Source organism: Anopheles bellator, chromosome 2 (assembly GCF_943735745.2).
Source record: "Anopheles bellator chromosome 2, idAnoBellAS_SP24_06.2, whole genome shotgun sequence".
Classification (NCBI taxonomy): Eukaryota; Metazoa; Arthropoda; class Insecta; order Diptera; family Culicidae; genus Anopheles; species Anopheles bellator.
In genome coordinates this window covers 40,070,715-40,091,773 of record NC_071286.1, presented here as the reverse complement: position 1 = coordinate 40,091,773, position 21,059 = coordinate 40,070,715, and the positions used below count along the sequence as shown (strand labels likewise).

General features: G+C 51.7%; 1 protein-coding gene across 1 annotated transcript; it reads right to left on the bottom strand.

Moving 5' to 3' along the window:
* Window positions 1-10,540: 10,540 nt before the first annotated feature.
* On the bottom strand, window positions 10,541-16,622 carry LOC131212500 (centrosomal and chromosomal factor). Its single transcript, XM_058206391.1, has 2 exons — window positions 14,084-16,622; window positions 10,541-14,023 (listed from the first exon to the last, which is right to left on the bottom strand). Exons 1-2 carry the CDS (start codon window positions 16,025-16,027, stop codon window positions 13,679-13,681), a joined length of 2,289 nt encoding a protein of 762 aa, XP_058062374.1. The 5' UTR covers window positions 16,028-16,622; the 3' UTR covers window positions 10,541-13,678.
* Between the last annotated feature and the right edge of the window lie 4,437 nt (window positions 16,623-21,059).

Genomic DNA, 21,059 nt, shown 5'->3' with positions numbered 1-21,059 from the left:
TCGCCGACCCTTGATGATGGAGCCGCGCGATAGCAGCACCAATTATGCCAAGTTCCTCCGACCTTTTTTTTTGGTCGTTTTTTGCTTTTCCGCTTTACTTTTTCACCGTCGACGAAGGCAACGGTCGTCGTTGCAATGGTGTGGCGCCAGGCGAACGGAAGTGGCCCGCCAAGGTAGAGGCCGTAGAGGCTCGCAAATCATACTTCGCCGCTTTCGATCTGCTTCGGGAGATACGAGATACGTCGATAAACCCTCCCCACCGGTCGATGGGCCGCGAATCCCCACGAATTAAGCTGTAAAGCGGCAGCATAAATTTCTCAGCGTTCCACAGCGGCCATTACACAACAATTGCCGGCTTCTCGGGCTGGTAATCCTTTATCACGCACCGGTCACCGGTTTGTTGGTCAACCTGGTTTCGCAGGCAAGATAAGACCCGCCTCAATTATGTCGGCGGTCTGTTGGCCGGTGGTCCGGTTCGGTTCCCGACAAAACCTTCCCGTCTCGCGGAATTGGCTGCTTTCAATTCATTCAATTAGTCCACGGAGAAACGGTGAAGCTGTTGGCCCCAAACGGTGGTCCCTCCTAAGCCTAAGACGATTTCGCGGCACGCGGGAAATGTTTCGCCCGAGAGGACGACTCCTCGCAGCGCCATCGCCTCACAGCCCTTAATCCGATTCTACACAACCACCCGGTTGACGATGATTGATCATCGGTCGAAACTGCCTTGTCTAGTGGTCCGTGGATAGGTCTCCGCAGCTCAAATCGACCAATCCACCGATCGATTGGCCCCTTCGGCCCGACTAGCAGCCATCCAGCAGCTGCTTCCCCCGGGGCAGCGTTTTAAGTTTCGTTTAATATCCTTAATGTCCATGACGTGACGTCTACGAGTTAATAAAAAGCGGCGCTCTGAAAACGCTCAAGTACCGTATTTTTCCGTGTATAACGCGCACCCGTGTATAACGCGCACCCATATTTTACGAGACCAAAATTGGAAAAAAAGTTTTTTACTTTACATTTTTCAGATATGTGGTATCCAACAAATACCAAATGATAGTAATATATTACTCTAATTATTCTATAAATATTCTAAAGTGGACTAAAGATAAAATGCGTATACATTGCAAAAGACATACTAGTATTTTATATTTCGTAATAATCTTCAAACTCATATTCACTGCTGTCTGAGAAATTGATATTCTCTAATTGCTCTTCACTGTACTCCTCATTCTCACTCTCTGAAGAGTCCTCATAAATTGCAACATCTTCAGATCCATGCTGATGCCACATTTTTTAGATGATTTCACAACAACTTCTGTTTTAACTCCCTGCCATGACTTAATAACGATATTGTATGGATAATTATATTCCTAACAAGTGTTTCATTTCATAATTTATTCAATAATATCATAGAATATGTACCTAAAAGGGCACATTTGTATGTTTGGAGGAGACAAAAATTTTACTCCCCTTGTATAACGCGCACCCAGATTTTAGAGCTAAAAAAATTGGGAAAAAAGTGCGCGTTATACACGGAAAAATACGGTAATTCCGCTCGGATACGGATCGGATCGAATAAATGAATCAAAGAATGAACGAGAAACGGAACAGGAACCGGCCTTTTTGGTCCGTCTCCGCCGCCGCCGCCGCCCGGGGGTCATTAAAAAAATGCATCGTTACCGTGCACGTAACATCGAGGAGTTAATTGGTGTGTTCAGCCTCAGCTCGGCGTCGTCGGCCGCTAACGACAACCATCATCGAGCGTCCAATTAACGGGCGTCGAAAGTGTTTCGTCGTACATCTTGCGTGCCGGCCTCGGAACAGGGCCCCGAAACTCCCGGCGACCCGGCGGCGCTTATCTTACCCAACTCGGCGACCTCTCTCTCTCTCGGTTCGGTTTTTATGACGCTAATCACATCACAAGCACCAACGACATGGCTGGCTGGTCGCGGCCAGGAATTAGGGAAAGAACTCCCCGGTCGGCCCCGTTCGGCTACAAATTCGTGAGATTTCCCGGACCAACCATGTGTTTAGCCGGGGGTTTCGGCGGGGCCATCTTCACGCAATCGATTACCGATTGGCCGAAGCTTACGATGGAGCGCTTTAATTAATGCGCAGCTAATGTGGAATGAAAAAGGGAGTTGCAACACGAGTATGTTGATGAGTGCAGCTCACCGAGGCCGAGTTGATGGGTTGGAATGTGAAGCCGCCGCAACTTGCGCCGGAATCTCGACTCTCGTCGATCATAACCATCATCGTCGGTCTTGATGTGGCTTCATACTTCATACAGATGCCCATACTCGAATTGGCAGTGGCCGTCGCCGTATATCAACGCGCGATGGCGATGCTCACAATTCGGAACCAAATGTACCATACCGGGGGTCCGTTTCGGGCGCTGAAAAAACTCTTCTTCGGAGAATCACTCATTATCGGCTCGTTCGAAAGGCTCGATTTGCTGCGCCCTATTATTGCCCCCCTAGTGGAGTTTCTTGTTGTGTTCTTCTTGGGGGCCCACCCCCAATCATAATTGGAAAAGCGTGGATCGGAAGGCCACGCGAAGAGGAAAAGCTCGCGGCACGCACTCAAGGGCGGCGGCCCCCCATGGCCAATGAAACTACAATCGCTTTCGATTAGTCGGCCGTTAGTTGACGTTAGTCGGTGAGTTCCAAAACCGGCGCATAAACCAATCGAGAATGTAGCCCGGGAGCTGTCACGGAAGTCACGGAACATCGTGGTGCCGTAGGTGTTTATGCTTATCACTGCCGGGTCGGCCACAAAACCCCCCCGACGCTGAGGCCGGTGGAACAATTGAACAATGCGTGTACCGACACACACAGCCCAACAAAGCACAATCCGGACATTCCGGACGATCTCCATCTCGGTAGCCACCGTTCCACCCCTACCCGTAACCCGATCCTGCCTCAGCTGATCAGTTCCCATCCCGGGGAGTCCCAACCCAATAATAATGAAACTCATCGTCCGTGGGCCAATTGTTCTCTCTCTCTCCCGGTCTCTCTCGGCCGCGCCATTAGCCATTTTCGGGCGGGTTGATTTACAATCCTTGTATCGCGCACGGGGCCGATTGTTTTCCCGCGAACGAGCTGCGCTCCGCACGCAGCAACAGTGCACTTGGGCCATTGTTTGCTCCTAATGATGATGGATTCTGGCCGATGACGTTTATCTCCCATCGCCTCGCCGCCAGCCAGCTGCCAACTGCCAGTAATAATAAAAAGCTGAGGGCGAGGCTCTGGTCTCCGCTATCGGCCAGAGCCGCAAATCTGCTGCGCCACGCTCCCCCGGATTCAATCGGCCTGACGGGTCAGCGCGCAGGCTGTGGGGAACTCGCTCGAAAAGATAATGTCCCCCGAAAGTGTTCCAAAATATTTGCCCGAACATTCCACGACAGATGCGACAGAATATGGCAGGCCCTTAAAATAGGTCATTAGGTAGCGAAGGCAGCATCTCCCACGGGTGCGCATCCGGGACCGTGTCACGATAAGGCATCGGGCGGGCATTGTTTTGCGCCGTGACACATGACGCAGCCAGCCAGCCAGCCAGCCAGCGTGTGTCAGCGCGTGACGTCCGCCATAAATCGAAACGCTGGTCAGTCACATGCTGGTCACGATGGCCTCGGGCCACCACTGGGCTTATCAAAGGCCCCTGTGGGGCCCGTCAGCATCAGCACGGCGAACGTGCCCTGACGTCAGACGCTTGTCAGATGCAGTGCCGTGCACGGGACTTCTCGAATCAGCTGCATGCTGTTTCGTGTTTTAATTCCGTGAACCCACCTATCGCTCGGACGTCGCACCACGAGTTGACGCAAAACGACATATTCCGGGGGCGGAAAGATTAGGCACCCGAGCGCCGTGAAGTTCCTGAAATGAAGTGTTCTCTTTCATCGACTTCCCCAAATCGATCACGGACTGCGACGACGACGATGACGATCATTTAATCAAGGCGTCGAATGTCATCAACGACGACGACGGGGGTCAAACAATCGATTGAAGCCCAATTCGCCGAACGGAAATGAGTCCCACCCAGGTCTATTATTGTAGGGGTACCAATCATAAAAATCCCCCCCCAATTGGGACCCGAGTGATTGTTGTGGCTGAGCAACCTTCAACTAACGCAAACCCGCCCTGTTCCCAACGCTCGCCGATGGGGTTCTTCTCGAAGGCTCTCCCCCGTGTAATTAAAGAACTATGGTAACGGTGCGCAAAAAGTCTTCCTGTGGAATTTTCCCAAAACCCCTCGGATCGATCTGCGGTCGGCGTCGTGTGTCGTGTGGATGACGTAGTCCACGATAGAGCCAGCTGCCATTCCCACGAGACGGTCTCCACCCGAACGGTGGACCCCCGGACCGGCGGTCGACGTGACGTGGCGTGGAGCCATGTTTTATGAGGTCTTTTTCGCACCCCGTTTGCTCGTCGCTTCGCAGCTCCCGCAAAGTTGCCCAAAAGAACGGAGAACCAGTAGCCAGAATTTACAAGCCAAACAGCTCGTCCGCTCGCCCGACCTGACGATGATGATGATGGTGGTGATGTTCGAAGCGGGATGTCCATTCCCACTGCGGCTCAGGGGTCAGTCCGGCTGCTGCGTGGACACAGCGGGACAGGACTCCGCGGCTTCCTTCACTGTGACGCCTCTGTGACATTAATTACAAACATTCAGCGCATTAGCGCAGAGAAGATCCTCGATTCTGGCTGTGAGCCGCGGACCAACGGACCGACCATGGACCCGAACACGCTTGACGACTGGTGCTCGTATCAAACCGAGGGAAAAGTGGTTGTGTTGGGCATCCCTGGGAGGCAGCACTTTTTGGACGACAGAAATCTGCTGGCGACACTTCGGCGGTATAAATCATGGATAAGTTTGAAATAAAATACGTCACGTCTACAATGCTCTACTCTCAATTACGGGCTGAACCTAGTGAAGAACTCTCGACGTGACGGACGGTACAGGTTGTTTATTTAGGTTGAAAATTAACTGCGTCGTGCAGTCCTGAGACCTGCCGACTATCTGTTCCCGGAGAGTTTCTACGATAAGTTTTAGCGATTTCAACAACCTCCGAGAGGTGTCCCGAACCAGGAATCCAGCGCACTGGTTATCGAAATCTTTGTCAAAAACGCAGCCGTGGAGCTACACTATTGGGTTGTTCAATAAGCCTTGCGATTCAATAACAGAGAGTGTTGCTAATAGTTTAAAATTTATTTTTTTATGTTGGTGCACTCTTCATATGAACGTATGCAAAGTTACATTTCAAACTGTCAATTCATTCTTTGAAACGATGTATTGTGGAATTTAAACGTGGTTGTATAAGCCATTGAGACGATCCACGTCAAGGACGTCCAAAACAGCAACGACACTTGAAATCGTAGAAAAAATACAGGATACGGTGTTGGAAAATCGTCGAGTGACTGAAAGAGAATTAGTAGAAGTCCTAAAGTGCACTTTGTGCGTCGACTCATCACTATCAATGAGACATGAGTCTATCACCGTGATCAATTTGGCCCCTAGCGACTTCCAGCCCTAAAAAAATGCATACGTGGAAATCGTTTGATGTTGCAGTCCTTTCAGATTCTTACTTAACGGATGGAATCCATGAATTCGAATCTCATCAGAACAAGGGTTCAAAGAGACCATACTGAATAATAAACTGTACTACAAACCATAAAAATGTGTTTTTCTTACCAAAGCACAAAACTTATTAAACAGCCTGGCGGCTTAGGCGTCAAGAACTTCTGCACGACACTACGCCTTGAGCCCCGGCCCTGGGCCGGTTTCAAGTTGTTGGCGATAAATTGCTAATCCAGCAGATAGCGGTGCCTCTGTTTGCCGTGCCTAGCGTTTCTGGAAATGGCACGCAGCCGGCGCAGAAGGGGGCTGAGCTGTCGCAAACTCCGGGCACAAAGAGTGTCGCCCGAGTTGTGTGGAAGTTAAACACTAACGACTTCGCCACTTACCACTCCTGGGCCCGGCCCGGCCCGGGCCTTTAGTCCGGGAATTTGAAACTTACTTGCACCGGTCGTGCGCTGCCAGTAAGCCCCGAACTATTTGCGATAAGATTGTCAGTGTCAAAAAGCGTCGTCGTGGCACGATTCTCGGTCCCGGGGCACAGGGATTTTCGATCCCGCAAAGCGATTACGCGAACTGAAGCTGAGCTCTCGGGAACGGGAACCTCCTTATTTCCGCTCTCTTGGCACTCTTGGCAAAAAGTGGACAGATCGATAAGCGTCCGCTCTCGCCAAGAAGGACTCCGGGACGACTATCTTATCGGTCCACACAGCGACGGGTACATCGCCGTCGTCGTCGTCTTGGTCCCAGGTCCCGGCGATTGATTTCCACCGGCCGATAAACCGGAGATGGATTTTGCACGACCCCTCCCCAAACAGGATAAAAATGCCAGCGCATTCCCCGCTGTGACACAAATCTGTGGCACAAAGCTTAATGGGGTCCTGCCGTCCTTCGTCCGCAATCGATCGATCGAAGTATCGGGCGAGCGATAAAAACCGGGCCACGGAGCAAATCCCGGGCCCAGGTAGATAATTGCTCGAAACGCGCCACGGACCACTTGGTGGTGGGGTGGCGATGTGTCCGTAGCGGTAGCAAAATGTCAAAGACAGCTGTCAGATGCGCCAGCAGCCGAGCGAAGCAAAACGGAGAAACGGAGAAAAAATATGACGGAACGCGCGCGCGTTCCGGGGGAGAATCTTAGAGCTGCAGGAGGCGGCGGCAAGAACAAGTTGGCAGCGATTCCGAACTCAAGTTGCAATCCTCTTATGGCCCGGTGTGTAGCCCGAGCAATGCTCTGAACCGTGACAGGATGGGTTTGTGATGTTTTTTTTTTGTATGCTTACTCGGCCGGGGGTAAATCTGCGGGTCTTTCTCCGGCCGTACGACGACACCGCAGTACCTGTCTGGCTGTTTCAGGGCACGTCCTCGCCCGCCCTCTTCCGCCATGTCCTGCCCCGGGGACACACGATAGCGACCGCGTAACGTGAAAGTGATAAAAGAACGGGACCGGACCGGGATGGGACTGGGCGGCTTAAAAACCGACCACCGATCGCCCGGGGTCCGGGGTCGTAAAAACTAATAAAATAAAAGCGAATGTGAGAATGTGGGCCACACTGGGCGGTGGCGATGGTGGCAACGGTGGTCGGGTATGCGCACCGGCACGCCTGTGTTCTGCCCTCCGGAGAGTTTAAAATAATCATAATCATAAAACGGATTTTTATCTGCATGCGCAGTGGCCCCGGCTCTTCGGCAGCATGGTTTTCGCATTCCGAGCATCGGCAGGGTCGCTGAACGCTGAGCTGAGCCTTCAGGTCCGGCCGCTCCGATCGATTGGCTGGTTGGTTCGCTATTTTGTTGCTTAGAAATTATACATCCCTCGATTGGACCCCCGATTGGAACTGGCCACTAATGCTCTGGGGTTCTGGGTTCAGCATCACCGGCCACCACAGAGAGAGCGCATTGGCACGACCGGAGAGTAAAACTTAACGACTTTGGTTTTATTGGATTGTTGGTCGGCGTGGCCGGATCGCAAAGAAAAGGAAAAGGCACTGAGAGGCACCGACCGGACTCCGGCAGTGGCGGTGTGTGTGTGTCCCTAATTCGAGTTGGAACCTTCGGGGAAGAAAGTTATAAAAATAATTTGAAAGAACACGCTCAAGCTGTTCGTCGAATTTCGAGCTCCTACAATTAATGCAGATGGTTCTTGAGATGACGGATAGACGCAATAGAAGAGGAGCTAGAAGCGAGTTTGACGGGCCTCCTTTTTATTGTTCCAAGAGAGACCCCAGTAATGGATCGGGAGAGCCATCGGGAGTCGATTGCCTTTTTAATCGGAATCGATCGAACGAACCGGTGGAATATGTTGGATTTGGACAGGAACAGACTTCGAGTCGAGAAGATGGCGGTTCGTTGGAAGAGATGACCTTCGGGACACCTTGTGTGTTTGCCGAACTCGAACGGAACTGCAATAAGCTAAATTGGAAATCAAGTCGCAATCGGTCGCAGAGAACCCTACGGAACCCCGGGGTCCCAGGAGCAGATTGCAATCCGAACGAAACACCCGACCCGAAGCAGTGTTTGCAGTAATAAAAGTGCCTGGTCGACCCTGGACCCTGGAATCGGTCCACTCAATCTGAAACTTCCTCAGCGCGTCAGATCCGATCCGGGTTTGTACCTTTTCCGTTATCACCTCTTTGTTGATAGCAACTGAAGCAGGAGCGCACGAGTGGAAAGGGAGAACGAAAAGAAAGGCGGATCACGGGATGGTCAACGATGGCCGAATTCGACGAGAGGTTCCTCGAGAGGGCCGAGTATATCTCTTAATTTATCTACCTTTACGAGGCGAGACTTTGACTTCTGGAGATTGCCCGGACTCCCGGGGACCTGGGAAGTCTGGCAGCGGGCGAGCGAAGGGAACCACGCCCGATGACGACGACTATTGCTCGAAGTGCGCATGCTACCTGGAGAAACCGGACCAGCTGTTTGCCCTTGGTCGGGGTGCCCGTCGGGGACGACCGGCTGTTGTGGCTCGCGTGACGGATCTCCGGAATTGCGCACTCATCACCAGCCAGCCAGCCAGCCAAAGGAGCGACGGAGTCCGGAGTCCTCCTTGCCGAAGGAGGACTGGGCAGCAGCAGAATTCAGCATGGCAGACAGCGAACGAACACACACATACCCACACGAAACGGTACTACTTTTGTCCGAATTGGTAGTAGTCTCTTCCGCGATGTGGGTTGGTGTTAGTACACACGGAGCGAAAAGAGTGAGAAAGAAGTATCATGGATACAAACAGTCAACACCAACACCGCGGTTCCTGTGAGGACACGCGCAGGATCCTATTTTTATTTTGCACAACGCCACAGATGTGCACACCCCTCTGTGTATGTGTGCGAGTTCGAGGATTCAACGGCGAACAAACGCCGCCGGATCGATTTACTCACCCCCTCGCTCGACCATGCCGCTGGCCAACCATGCCATGCCGCTTGCCAACGGGGTCCTTCTCTGCTGGTGGTGGTGGCCCAAAGGTCGACGAACGGACACCCCGATCTGTGCTTCCAGGAATCTACCTGTTTGAAGCAGACACATACACAAAGGAGTCTATTTTCGAATGCACCGAATCCGGGCAGGATTCTGGCTCGCGCGGGTTCACGGTGGTTAAAAATAAGAGCCTTCGGGGAAAGGACCTTTGCCGTGGCCGGACGTGAGTCAGAATGGCAATCAATTAGCCGTACAAAGGTGACACATGCTCCATGTGGCGAGAGAGAGAGATAGAGAAGGTGGCATACGCGGAACGGGGCAGAATCTGTTCTTCTCTCGTTTTGCTCTTAAAGGATAAAGTCTGAGTTACATACGAGCAGACGGGGCTTTGATCGCTAAAAACTAATTAAGGACGGTTCATTTGGTGGAACCGACACCGACAGCTATCGCCATGGTGATGACAGAGGCAGTTGTTTACATCCTTTCTTTGCGAAACGACCTGCAGTAGGCGAGAGTGATGGCAACCAACTCCATTTAAGTAAATTAAAACAATCAACTTAAAAAGGAATGCCCCGAAAGTGCTCATCGCTCCCATTGGGGCGGAGCGTTACTCCAGTTACGCGTTACGTTACGGCCTGCTCTGCTCCCATTAATGGCTGGCCAACTTCCACAGCATATGGTTGGTAGGCTGTTGAATTATGCTGAAATTTGGCAACACCTCCCGCTGGGGAGCACCACACCGCCCCGTTACCCGCTGCCTCCGACAACGCTCCATTAGCTCCGTCCACGCGTCCGATGAGACGGAAGGCAACAAACCCACCCACTTGACCCAGTTTGCACAGAACGCCCCGACGTCGTTGGTCGCTCCCACATCATCACCTCCCCCGCCCGGCACACCCGGTGAACATCTTCATTCCCATGTCATCATGCTCCAGCTCTTTAATCACTCCCCACCCCACCCGGGGCGGGGAAATAAAAACGACACCAACAACAACATTGCTACTTTTGTTTTTAACCTTTTTGCGATTATTATTTTCTTCTTTGATTTCACTTCGCTCCGTCTCCGTCTCCCAGTCCGCCGCCGTCGTCATTTACCATCCCCTCCCTTTCCGCACTCTCTTTCACACCCTTTTGCTTCCCGTTTCGCGTCTATCTGTCTGCTGTCTGCTGTGTATGTGTCTTTATTATACACTTCCTGTTCCACCTGGGGTCAGGCTACGTGTGTATGTGAATGTAGTATGTGCGATACGTCCTATATGCGTTGCGTCTTAGTGTGTGAGTCTGTGCATGTGTTTGTGTACCAGTTTCGTGTGTTCTCTTTCCTTTGTTTCTGTTCTTTAATTAAATAATTAAATTATCATAATTTATACACAGATTACTTGTATTCTTGCGTCGCTCTCTTGGCCTGCTTCTTTCGCCCCCCGCGGGTCACTGTTTACCGTTTTTGTTGTTTCGTATTTCGTTCGTTTCCCGTCCATTTTGCAGTTCCCTGTGTCGTCGTGTTTACGTCCTCTCTCTCTCTCTCTTCGACACTCGTGTCCTCATCCTGTCTCTCTCTCTCTGTCCTACACGGGGCGGGCGCATCATTGTTAGCTCTTCTTCATCACACGTGTTTGCTTCGTTTGTTTTTCCCTTTTCCCTATGCGTATCGCGCAATATTTCACATGATTTTTCAGTTCCATTTCACCGTGTCCGCGCGCTTTCCATTCCACTACTATTATTATCAGTTTTTCTGTTACTTTATTATACTTATACTTTACTATAACTAGTTTTCCGGTTGTTTTTTTGTATCAGTTGTTTTTTATCCATTTTTGTGGCCGCTGCGCCTCTTTACTCTCGACACACCAGCACATCGTAAATTGGAATTTCTAGCTTCTGTGTGTCGCTGCTGTGCTTCCGTCCCGTCGTTGCTATACTAAAAAACGTTTATCAGCGAAATAGTGGCGCGTTGACTAAACTTTGACTCGACTGACTGACTGGCTGACTGACTGACTGACTGACTAACTGACTGACTGAGTAAGTGAGTGAGCGAGTGAGTAACTGTGTGTGTGGGCATGCGAGTGCCATTGTTTCTGCCTCGGATCGTTGCTTGTAAGATGCGCTGTTCCAGTCCTGCCGTTACGAGCTTATCGAATATTTACAAACAAGGATATTTCGGTTAGAGATTTTTCATTGCGAAGGTGTCCTAAGCAGGCAACGGCGCACACACGCTCCGTGTGCTCATTCCTGGCGCATTCGAGTTTGCTGCTCTCCTCTCTCTCTCTCTCCCTCTGACCCATTCTGCTCCAATTTCGCATTCGTTCAGTTCGTTTGTTTCGTTTATTACTTTCTGTTTTCTCCTTTTATTTGCACGTTCCTATTCTACTTGTAACATAAGACTTGTTCACGTTCACGTTTATTGACCACACTTCCTCATGTTGTTCTCCGTGCGTTCGCTCCAGATTAGATTGGTTTGCTTCCGTTAACTGGCGCAGGAGTTCCCACAAACTAAACCTCTGTCTGCCATCGTGGCGCCGTGTTTCAATCGCCATTCGGCCAAGCTTTGATTTTGCATTCATATATGCTGCACTGCACCAGTGGTAAGGTATGTCTTTTTTCGGTGTATCTGTATGAGAGTATAATTTAGCGTTTGCCGTTACTGTGTGTTAATATTCCGAACCATTATTTTGATGATGCGTCTAAATAGTTATTTTTGTGTTTGTTATTTTATCGTTTCGACTTCGTTTTATTTTTGAGTTTCCTTGCATTGGCGTTTACCGTATGATGTATTGTGTATCATTCATTTTTACTCGAAATAGTCATTGTTCGTTAGCTGTATTTGAGGGGGGAGTTGGATTTGGCTTGTTAAACGTGCAGGGTGGAAACAAAGACGGGTTAACAATTTTGACGCTCTTCCAACATCCTAAAACGTCGCTAAGGGTTTGGTTTGAGAGATTATTTGTTTTGGCTTCTTTGCTTGCGTTTCTGTTTTGTTCAGTATAATACTTGCTATTATTCGGTTTGCTTACAACACTGTTCAGCAGTCATGCATTAACGGTTTGGTTTGCTATGCTTAGGTGTGTACGTTATAGCTTATACGTTTTACACTGTTCTAATCCATTATGTCGTTAGGTATATCAATGCAGCCCGTAAACGAATGCAGTTGGGAAAGAACTAAAACCTTGAAGTAAAGCTACCACCAGCTGAGCGGAAAGCAAACAATCGGCACACAGCTGAGGGACAAACCAGTTACAGTATGAACCTGCTTCAACACCTGATTAAGCGCGATACACGACAGACAAGTTGGCAGCCAAGATGCCTAACACATGCCAGAGGAAAAAGACTAAACACAAGGCAGAACTAACCGGCGGACTGGAGGAACCCACAATCACCCTCAGGGCAATCGTATGTGGCCAACGCGCACTACACCGGACCATCAAACATAAGGAAACAAACTCTGAAACATGCCTAAAAACCGTGGCGCACCGGAAAACACACTTCACATACAGTTACTACTCAACATGCACAAAACTGAAACTCACGCACAACTAAGTGTATCAACTAGCTTCGTGCTACTCACGTGCAGCACACACGCGCTCGGCAAAGAATTGAAAACCAAGAGCTTCCTTCAACCGATGCCTCTAGACTAACGAACGGAGGAGGTGTACGGATCCACTGGACGTGGCCCCCCCGGAAGGTTGTCGCCGTCGGATCGAGAAGACGCGATCGCCGGAAGGAGCAAACGCAGGCCCCATGGGTGGTGATGGGTCAAACACAACCATCCCAAGCGCAGCGCAGGTCCGCGAAGCTCTTCTACGATCGTTTGCCGACGCCCGCGGTGCGCCTATCGTTCTGAGAATCTAGTGTTTTGCGCAAGCAGTGTTGCTTCTTTCTTTGGAACATATAGATAGATAAATTTGTTTTTACTAACATAGCTAATCATGCTTCGTTTTATTCCAATGTTTAGTTCTCGCACTGACCGCGCGTTTTCCCCCGTAACGCGCTTACTCTTATTCGAAGTTCATGCAATGCGTTTCTTGTATTTCGCTTTGTGAAGGGGTCTCTTTTGTGGTGGTAAAGGGGGTGATAAATCAAGTTACTGAGGCTAACGAGGGGGGGGACTAGTTATACATATCATATGTGTCCCCGCGGCGCGTACTACTCTCTACTCTCGTCCCATATTAAAGCCAGACACTCACTACCGTCGGACAGAGTTTTGTCGGTTAGTACACGGTTCTTGTTCCTTTCACGGATTTGCCTTTCTTCCGATCAATATGCCAAAGAACGTCCTGTGGTTGTGGTTTTGCGTGTATTTATCCGCGTCGGCCGATCCGGTCTCGGCCAATCTACACAAGAGTTACAGCGGGCGGTTACCACTCTCACTTTCCACCTTTTAGCTGAAGTTAATAGGGAGTAAAAACTACTATCACATTTAAATTGGCAACAAAAAAGTTGCTGTCTATTTTATATATCCGCGAGCGCCGATCCGCGCCCATCTCGTGACCTCCTTGCCAGCGCGCAACTACAACACTACCTCCTCTCTCAGCTCAGTTCCACGCCCTACGCAGCTTCGTAGCTTCTTGGCTTATTCGGACCGTCCACCACCAATCGTCACCACACCACCACCACCACCGGGGTAGGAATCCAGCAGTTTGCTCGTTGGCAACTTACAACAAACTTGGCTCGCGTGGCGTAGGAGCGCCCCTTAGAATCACACGTTGTAGCAGGACACTTGCTGCATCGGAGGGAAGGCCGCCGTCATAAGGGGGGTGAAGCTGGTCGTCATCATGTACGGGTGCAACCGGTGCGATGCCCGCTGGTGCTGCCGGTACTTGGCGAACAGTAGCTTGTCGGACGCCTCGGCCGCCGCGGCCGCCGCTGCAGCAGCAGCCGCCGCCGCCGCCACCGCAACCTGATGGTTGTGGTGTTGTTGTTGTTGTTGTTGTTGGCTGTGTTGCGAATGCTGCTGCTGCTGTTGCTGATGATGCAAATGCTGTTGCTGTTGCTGTTGCTGCTGCTGCTGCTGCTGCTGCTGATGATGATGATGATGATGTTGCTGGTGTTGCTGCTGGCGATGCTGAGAGTGATGCTGCTGCTGCTGTTGGTGATGTTGCACTTGCTGTTGTTGCTGCTGCTGCTGTTGCTGCTGCTGCTGCTGCTGCTGCTGCTGCTGCTGCTGCTGCTGCTGTTGGTGATGTTGCACTTGCTGTTGTTGCTGCTGCTGCTGTTGCTGCTGCTGCTGCTGCTGCTGCTGCTGCTGCTGCTGCTGCTGCTGTTGTTGCTGTTGCTGCTGTCGGGCAGCGGCCAGTTTGTTGCATGCAGCGAGATGCTCCGGGCCAGCCGCGTGATAGTCTCGCGGAATGGCGGCTGCCATGGAGCTCTTGTCCGTCAGGACATTGTTGCCGCCGCCGGCGCCACCACCAGCGACAACACCGTTGCCTCCGTTCGTCGTCGCCTCCCACAGGCTGAGGTCCGTACTGACGACACTCGTGACATTACTCCTATTACTATTACTACTATAAACAGCACAGCCTCCGGCGCCGGACAGCATGGCGTCGCGTTTGCCACTGCCGCCCCCACTGGCCGCCCCACGGTAGTTCTGGGGCAGTGGCGGCGGCAGGTTGGCCGCCGGCACGACGACACCGGCTTTGATCGGTAACGATTCGGGGCCGGCCTGGAAATCGCGGGGCACGGCCGCCGCCATTGAAGTCTTCTCGATGTCGCCCCATCGGGGCCCTGCACCACCACCACCACCACCACCCTCCAGCAGGCCACCGTTGCTGGTACCGCTGGTGCTGTTGTACACGGCGCAGCTCGCCGGCATGAGGTGTTGCTGCTGCTGTTGCTGCTGGTGCTGGTGGTGGTGGTGGTGGAGGAGCTGCTGCGGCTGCTGATGCTGACTCATACCCGTATTCCGCTTCATCGACGCACTAGTGACACTTTTGGACTTGACGCTGCTACTGCTGTTACTGTTGCTGCAACTCGTTGCCGCGTTGCTCACCGCAGCCCCCGAAGATGCAACGCCGGCACCATAGCCACCGCAAGCAACCTTCCCACCGTAGCCACCACCCGCCGCACCGTTGCGAACCGCGGACGAGCTGCCACCGGTGCCGCCGGCCGCGCAGTCCGCTCCGATGTGGTAGCGACCCCACTCGTTGGCCGCCGAGGACGTGGACTGACTGGTGAGGTGTGACTGATGGTGGTGGGGTTGCTGCGGCTGCTGCTGCTGCTGGTGGCGACTGTGGTGCTGTTGCTGGTGGAGATGTTGCTGCTGTTGCTGCATATGCCCACCGGTACCGCCACCGTTCGCGCCCGACCATTGACTATTGTTCACTGTCACTGCCGTGCGATGCATTTGACGCTGGACGTAGTCATCTAGGTGCAGCTGAAGGAACTGACTGCTGCTGGTGTTGCTGCTGTTGCTGTTGCTACTGTTGGCGGTGGCCGCTGACTTTTGCGCCGAATTCCTCCGACTGCCGGCGGCACTGGCCGACGCACAGCTCGAGCCACTCGCCGCCGCCGCCGAGGAGGAATCGGCTCCTGCAACACTGCTGTTGCCGGTGCCGGAGCTACTGGCGCTACTGGTGCTGTTCCCGCTCGCGCCAGTGGCCCCAGCCTTGCCGCTGGCCGCGATCGAGGAACTGGAGCTACGGGCGGAGTTTGGCATGTTGTTCACGAACGGGCTGCGCCGCTGGCTCTCCATCTTGCGGAAGTAGCAAGGATGGATCATCAGGAGCGGTTCGACCCGGGCGCCCACCGGCGGTTTCGCCTGGTTCGGCAGCTCGTACTCCACGCTGCAGTCCACGTGCAGCGGTATGCTGAAGTCCTTCTGCACCGCCATGTTGGAGGCGGCAGCCGCGGCCGCGGCCGCCGCCGCTGCCGCCGCCGCAGCGGCCGACAGCCGCGAGGACAGATGGTGCAGCTGACTAGTGGCCGCCACTGGGCTCTGTTGTTGCTGTTGCTGCTGCTGTTGGAGCTGCTGCTGCTGCTGGAGCTGCTGCTGCGTCGTGCTGTTGCCGGTCATGTGATCGTACGTCGGATAGCACGCGGCCATGGCCATCTTGAAGCCGGCGGCGCGCTCAGCGTTCTCTGCGGAGCTTCCGACCGACGGCGACACTACAAACGCACACAAGCACTCTTTAGTCGCTTTCCGCGCGCACTACTTTTTCATTTGGCACCGATTTTTGTGTGGCTCCGACGCGGAACTGCCGGATGTTGGGCCTCGCAAAAGGAACCGAAAGGCCTAATCTTCTTCGCCTACACTTTCATGGCCACTGCGCCCGGCACACACTGTGATTGGATTGCTTTGACTTTATTCACACCGGCGGTCACCGAGTAATCCGAGGAGTGGCCGATGATGATCCTGCAGCTACCAGGCTGGCAACAGAGGACTCCGGAGGTCAGTCTTCTAATTCCTTCGGGGACGAAGCAGAAGCCGTCGGCGTTGGGTGACTGACGGCTATCCCAGTTATGACACACACCTCGATGGAGTGTGATGATTGACACGGCTGCTCTGCTCCTCGCCGGCAGTAGGCACAAGGCGGAGAATTTAGACTTTGCTTGACTTTTTTTTTTCGGGTGAACCAACTTTTTCACTCGCAAACTGCACTTTGACGTCACGCCGAGCGGGTTGAGCACAACAATACACTACACAACATGTGGCTCGCTTCGGGCTCTGCTTTTGACACTTGGAATCGCGGAATCGCGGAATCGCGCACACACCGAAAATGGGGCTCTCTCTGGGGCCCTGGCCTTTTCGGTACACCTTCCTTTCTTCCTTCCGACGGTCGCTCTCTCTCTCTCTCTTTTCGGACACACTGCAGCGGGCGAAGGACTATCGATTTATCCTTTCGCCGATGTCTGCCGCCACCACTCTGCAGCTTCCAGCTTATCGCTCGGATATCACAGGCGTTACTGGCCAACCACTACTACCACCACCACCACAGCCTTCTTTACTTCTTCACCAACACCGGCGCGAGGTGGACGTTGCGCGACACAGAAAATTCGTGCCTTCAGTGCGCACTTCACTCGCTCTCTCTCTCTCACACTCCCAATAGTAGCACTAACTCGCGCTCGCTCTCTCGCTCCCAGCGTTGTTGATATTGTTACTCCCGTCGAGTTCAACACTCGCTCACTCTTTCTCTGTCGTGCCGTTCCGTTCACTCAGCTCGGCTCCCTCTCTCTTTCGCTCTCTTTCGGTCACAATTGCTCCGGTGCACAACGCCTCGCTTGCTGCGACGAACTCGCGTGGGTCCTTCCTTGGAAGGGTATCTTGCTTCTTCGGGCGCTAAGCCTCGACTGAGCTTCGGGGTTCGCCGTCCGGCCGTTCAGAGCCGTCGGCCGGCACCATCTCACGCACACACCCGACCGCCGACGAGCGATTCTTTCATTCCACAGCGTCCGACGTAGGTCGGTGCGAGTGTGCGTGACAGCGGCGCCCGAGTGTGCGCACGTTCCAATGGATGGCGCTGGTTGGCTGTGTGGGTTTCCAGCTGATCAGCGGAGCTCTCGCTCTGGCACAGGTGCCTCGCGGGGCGGCCGGGAATCACATGTGATCCCGGTGCACACGCACACACGCACGCACGCACGCGCGCTGTTAAAAAGTATGGCTTCGCCCGTGGATCGATTGTTTAAATCGCTGCACTCTCCGACCAACCAACGGAGAGCACGGCCCGGCACGACTACCACACGCGTCGTCAGCTGCGCGACTCACGCACACTACGGAGCCGTGCATCGATGCAGGGCTAGCAAACCTTGCGGCTCTGCTGTGTGATGTAAACGGGGTAATTTGACAGATCTGTGGCAAGGGCGAATCGCCAATGGTCGATTGGGGCACGGATTGTAAGCAATTTAGTTTGTTAGCCAATTAAAGCGAAAGCCTTGTTTGTCTGGCTCAAAACTTGTTCTAAATGTCAGTTGTTATTATCAGTTAATTTGGAGTGTCTCAAACCTCCTGAACTCCAAATGTCAGTGGTGCAGCCCTGACGATAGGTTCCCATAATATGCGAACCATTCGAGCAGCATAACCACCCAGAAGGAAGCCCTTCACCCATACGAAGCCGGCTATGCTCGGGCCGGATCCTTTGGTATTGGTGCCGTCCCAAGTTCGACGGTGCGAAAGAGACCACCGGTTCGGTCTCGCTCGGTCCTTCGCACGCACGCAAAGTGTCATCTTTACCATTTGCCTATCGATGGGCCCGCCTGCGACGGCCTGCTCCGCCCCAAGACCGCACGTCACTTCATCACGTCCTCCGAAGCGGCGGATGCTGACCATCCTCCCGTGGGCGGCGGTGGGAGGATGTCACGATGTGCCGTTTATTCGATTAGCCCAACGCAGGCACCCTCCAGCGGCTCCCAGTGCCCCCTGCAGCCGAGGTAAAGGGGTACAACAAGAAAAAAACCACGCGAAGTTAATCGCGTAATACCCGGCGGCGGTGTGCAGCAGTTCGTCATGGTCTCGCGGGAGGTCCTGGTCTGGACCTCCCTCCGTGTTGTTGTTTTTTAGAACTCCGACTTAAATCGTTCCCCACCGACGACGAGGGTTTATTTCTGGCGAGTTAAAGCAGTTATTTTCTTCTTTCTCCATCAGTTCACCAGCCGGGAAACTGTCCCATTCGCGTGAGACTCTCACCAGAAGAAGTGGCCTCGGCACTGGATGATGGTCTGCAGGTCTGGGTGTTTGGGTTGGACAGATGTTGATGCTTTCGGCTCGGAATGACTTTGGAGATTAAGATTCCCCGTAGTAGCAACGCAGGCGAACGTGAAACAATACCAACGCTCACGGAACGGGGCAAACACCCGATCAGCTCGGGATTAATGATCAGTTCGGTCCGGTGGGCGCCCGATGGGTGATTAGTCTTGCCATCGATTCTTTCACATCACCCGTGGTGGTGTGTGCCACGTCGTGCTCCGCTCCGTGCCAAACGTGCGAAAGCTGATGCCTGAAGTGTGAAACATTGCTCCGCCTTCTTTCGGCAGCAGTCGAGCAGAAAAAAAGCAACAAAACAAACGGCCCCATTGCCAATAGACAATGCACAATAAATGGCCACGTTAGTGGCTGTGGAAGGCGGCTACACTCGTATCTGTAGTAATGGTTTCCTGCTAAGGCGATGAAAGGTAGCATAATCAGCACCGTTAAGGTAGTCGCTGTTGGCTGTACAAGAGATCCATGATTGGAAAACTATTACACAGTGAGCAATAAGATATCCGAAACCACAGCCATATGTTTACTTTGAGTTGATATGTTGAGGTGGACTAGCTCAAAGAATGGAAGAAGGTCAAGGATCAAGGATTTGCTGGAAAACATACAAAAATAACATTCTTTTCGTAAACATCCACAAGAGCATTTGAGCCGGTCAAACAATAACAGGAAATAGTTGTCTTCGATGACAGTGGATTGGTGTATTATGAATTGGCATTTCCGTTTCCCGCGGTGCGACGCCAGCGAACTACGGTATTCTGTACCACTCGCCAAGTTCAAGCGATTCACGTTTTATGGAAATCCTAGAGGTATGGCTAGAAGAATTCGTTCAGCTAAACAAAAAGAATTTGGTTATGGGGGACTTCAATATAGATTGGTTCAACACGGCAAGGTCACAAAAACTAAAAAAATTAATGACATCTTTTAACATGTATCAAAAAGTGAGCCAACCAACACGTGTGACAAGGGTCAGCAGGACCTTGATTGACCATGTTTACAGTAACAGTGAAGCTATTGCGGTACGGACGGTCCCGAATATCAAGATATCAGATCACGAGACGATAGGTATCAGAATTGGTCGGAAGTTCCCTGGTATGGACTACAGACGTAAGGTATGCTTATCCAGGTACTCCAAAGAAACCCTTTGTAAGGTAGTGGCGGATTGCTTGCAGGAGATTGAAACTGGGTTAAGTGACAAGGCCAAACACCTGTGGGAAGTACTGGAAAAAGCTGTGGAAAGCTTTTCTATATTACGAACTGTACCAGGTCACACCTCCAGCAGATGGTACAACACAGAGCTTGCTAGGCTAAAAAGAAGGAGAGATAAGGCATATGACAAGTTCATTAGAACCAACATTTCAGAAAACTGGTATCTTTATACTGTTTTGAGAATGAATATACTGCCGAATTAAAAAAAGCTAAACAGATTTTTTTCTGTAGCGAGATCAGTAAGCACCAAGGGAATAGCAAGGAACTATGGAAAATCCTTAAATCCATGCTAAAACCTGAGGACAAAACTGGAGTTGTTGTGAAATTTGCTGGAGGAGCCGTTTTCGACGAAGCTTCAATTGCAGAGGGTTTTAACAAGTTCTTTGTTGAAAGTGTTAAAACTATTCATAAAGGAATTGCTGATATGCCTGAACCAAAGGAGCTGAGGAATATCATCATTACAAGGCAAAGGTTCAAGTTCGAACAAATTTCGTATGACAAGCTCAGAAAGATTTGCTTTAACTTAAAAAACAAGGCCGGAATAGGAAAAGTAAACGCTCAAGTACTACAGGACAGTTTCTGTGTGGTTGGGCCGATGCTTCTTTCGGTGATTAACCAATCTTTAGAGAATGGTATTTTCCCGGCCTCATGGAAGGAGTCGACAGTTGTCCCTATTCCTAAAGTGACTGGGGCTATTAATGCGGATGAGTTTCGTCCCATTAACATGCTCAATATTCTTGAAAAGGTCTTGGAGTTTGTTGTGAAAGACCAGCTGATACAATATCTGGACGGGAATAAGTTGCTTGTCAGGGAGCAGTCGGGATATCGAGCAGGACATTCTTGTGAATCTGCACTAAACCTGGTCCTTGCCAAATGGAAGGGTTTCATGGAGAGGAAACAACCGACTATTGCTGTCTTCTTGGACCTTAAGCGAGCGTTTGAGACGATATCGAGACCTTTGCTACTGGAAACTATAAAAAGGTTCGGTGTTATGGGTACTGAGCTAAAATGGTTTGCCGATTATTTACAGAACAGAACACAAAGGACAGTTTTCGGGAGCCACTGTTCGGACTCTATTGATAACACCCTTGGGGTGCCGCAAGGCAGTGTTCTTGGGCCACTGTTATTTATTATGTATATTAATGACATGAAAAGTATTTTAAAATATTGTGATATCAATCTT